At 53.4% G+C, this 1554-nt stretch overlaps 1 protein-coding gene across 1 annotated transcript; it reads right to left on the bottom strand.

Annotated features, from left to right (window-relative positions):
- Positions 1 to 320: 320 nt before the first annotated feature.
- On the bottom strand, positions 321 to 1292 carry BDZ99DRAFT_369913 (uncharacterized protein; the record flags this gene model as incomplete). The annotated part of the gene is made up of 1 exon (XM_033714799.1): positions 321 to 1292. A coding segment is annotated over one exon (972 nt), but the record flags the coding sequence as incomplete, so codon positions are not given.
- Positions 1293 to 1554: the final 262 nt, after the last annotated feature.

The raw sequence follows: 1554 nt of genomic DNA, 5'->3' as shown, positions 1-1554 counted from the left end.
GCCAGGTTGTAGAGGAAGCGGAATAGGGAGCCGCTGACGAGGCCATGCAGGCCGCTGACGAGGCTGTTGAGGGAGCCGCTGACGAGGCCATGTAGGCCGCTGACGAGGCTGTCGAATGAGAGGTTGTGTAGGGAGGTAGCCGCTGGTGAGGCCGCTGAGGAGGCCACTGGCGAGGCTGTTGAGGGGGGCCGCTGTTGAGGGGGGCCGCTGTTGAGGGGGGCCGCTGGCCATTAGAATACTGAAACTGTCCCATCTATAGGCCCCTTAGATGCAGATACTTGTTGTAGTGCACGAATAACCGTTTGCTGGTGTTCTTTGCAGTTTTGAACGTTGTTGTGAAGCTTGGCTTCTATAGCTGGGTCGCTTTCCCATCCATCTGGTCGCTTGTTTGCACAGATGTACGGGCAGTCTGAATAGTAATGCCGGTCTCCGCAGATGCATTTTGGAAGCTGTTTGTAGCTATTTAGCCTGCTGGCTGTGGAGGCCTGTGTGGTTGCCGGCGTGGCTGCCGGCGTGGCTGCCGGCGTAGCTGGTGGGTTCAACTCTACACCATTGAGGGTTGTTGCGAATGCAGAGTGGCTGGTAACTGTGCCTTCAATAGCTAGAGCCCTCCGCCGCTGGTCACGGAATAGATCAACTAGTTCCTGCAGCGTAGGGGCAGCCTTAGCTCGGGTGGTGCGGTTATAGATCTTGTTCTGCCAGTATGTGGAAAACTCTGGATTCTTTGACTGAATTGACAATAGGAAGTCGTGCTGTGCCCTGGTCTCGGTTGCTTCAGGTAGCTGTAGCTCTTTGCACTCTACATAGAGCACATTCCAATCCTGGAGCCATTGTTCAATGCTTGAATCTTGTGGAAATGCCCGTTGCCGCTGCCATAGTGTTTGTAGCTCGTAGCGGCGTACATGGTCGGATGGAGCAACCTGATTCTTGAGGGCAATCAGCATATCGTGTGCTGATTCTGATTGGCTGATAAGAGGAATATAACGTGTGGCTACTGTTTCAACGATATGAACACGGAGCTTGTTAAGGGCCTCTTGTTTGGAGCTGTAGCTGGCTAGCTTGATGCGAGCATCCTCCTGGTCTTGTTTCCAGCTTAATTGGGCTGCAGGTGTCCAGGTGTCGGTGGCGTTGGCCGCTGCCGGTACGGCAGGCCAGCCAGGCTTGTTAAGCTGGGTAGTAGGATCGGTGGTAGGCTTGGAGGGGTTGCAATAGTCCCAAATATCCTCGGATTTGGCTTTGGTCTGCACAGTAAGGAACCAGTGCTTCCAGTCGGCAGGGGAGGATAGAATAATCCGGTCGGAAGAGACGGAGGATGGCATGTTGGCGAGAGAACACAGGCTGAAGTCGTGTGGCGTTTTGTGGCGTTGTAGCTGACTCAACACCAGAGAGGTTCAAAACGATAACGACGACGACAGGGCAGGGAGGAAGGCAGATCCTGATAAGTATCCGGGCTCATAACACTTAGGTTGCAAATTGACGTGAACTCTGTTTGATTTGTGAAGCCGTACGAGCAGACTATATACTACATAGGGAGCGTAGGCATAAGTACTAATT

The sequence above is a fragment of the Mytilinidion resinicola genome (assembly GCF_010093595.1).
Source record: "Mytilinidion resinicola strain CBS 304.34 unplaced genomic scaffold BDZ99scaffold_59, whole genome shotgun sequence".
NCBI classification, from domain to species: domain Eukaryota; kingdom Fungi; phylum Ascomycota; class Dothideomycetes; order Mytilinidiales; family Mytilinidiaceae; genus Mytilinidion; species Mytilinidion resinicola.
This window is presented reverse-complemented; position numbering and strand designations above follow the sequence as displayed.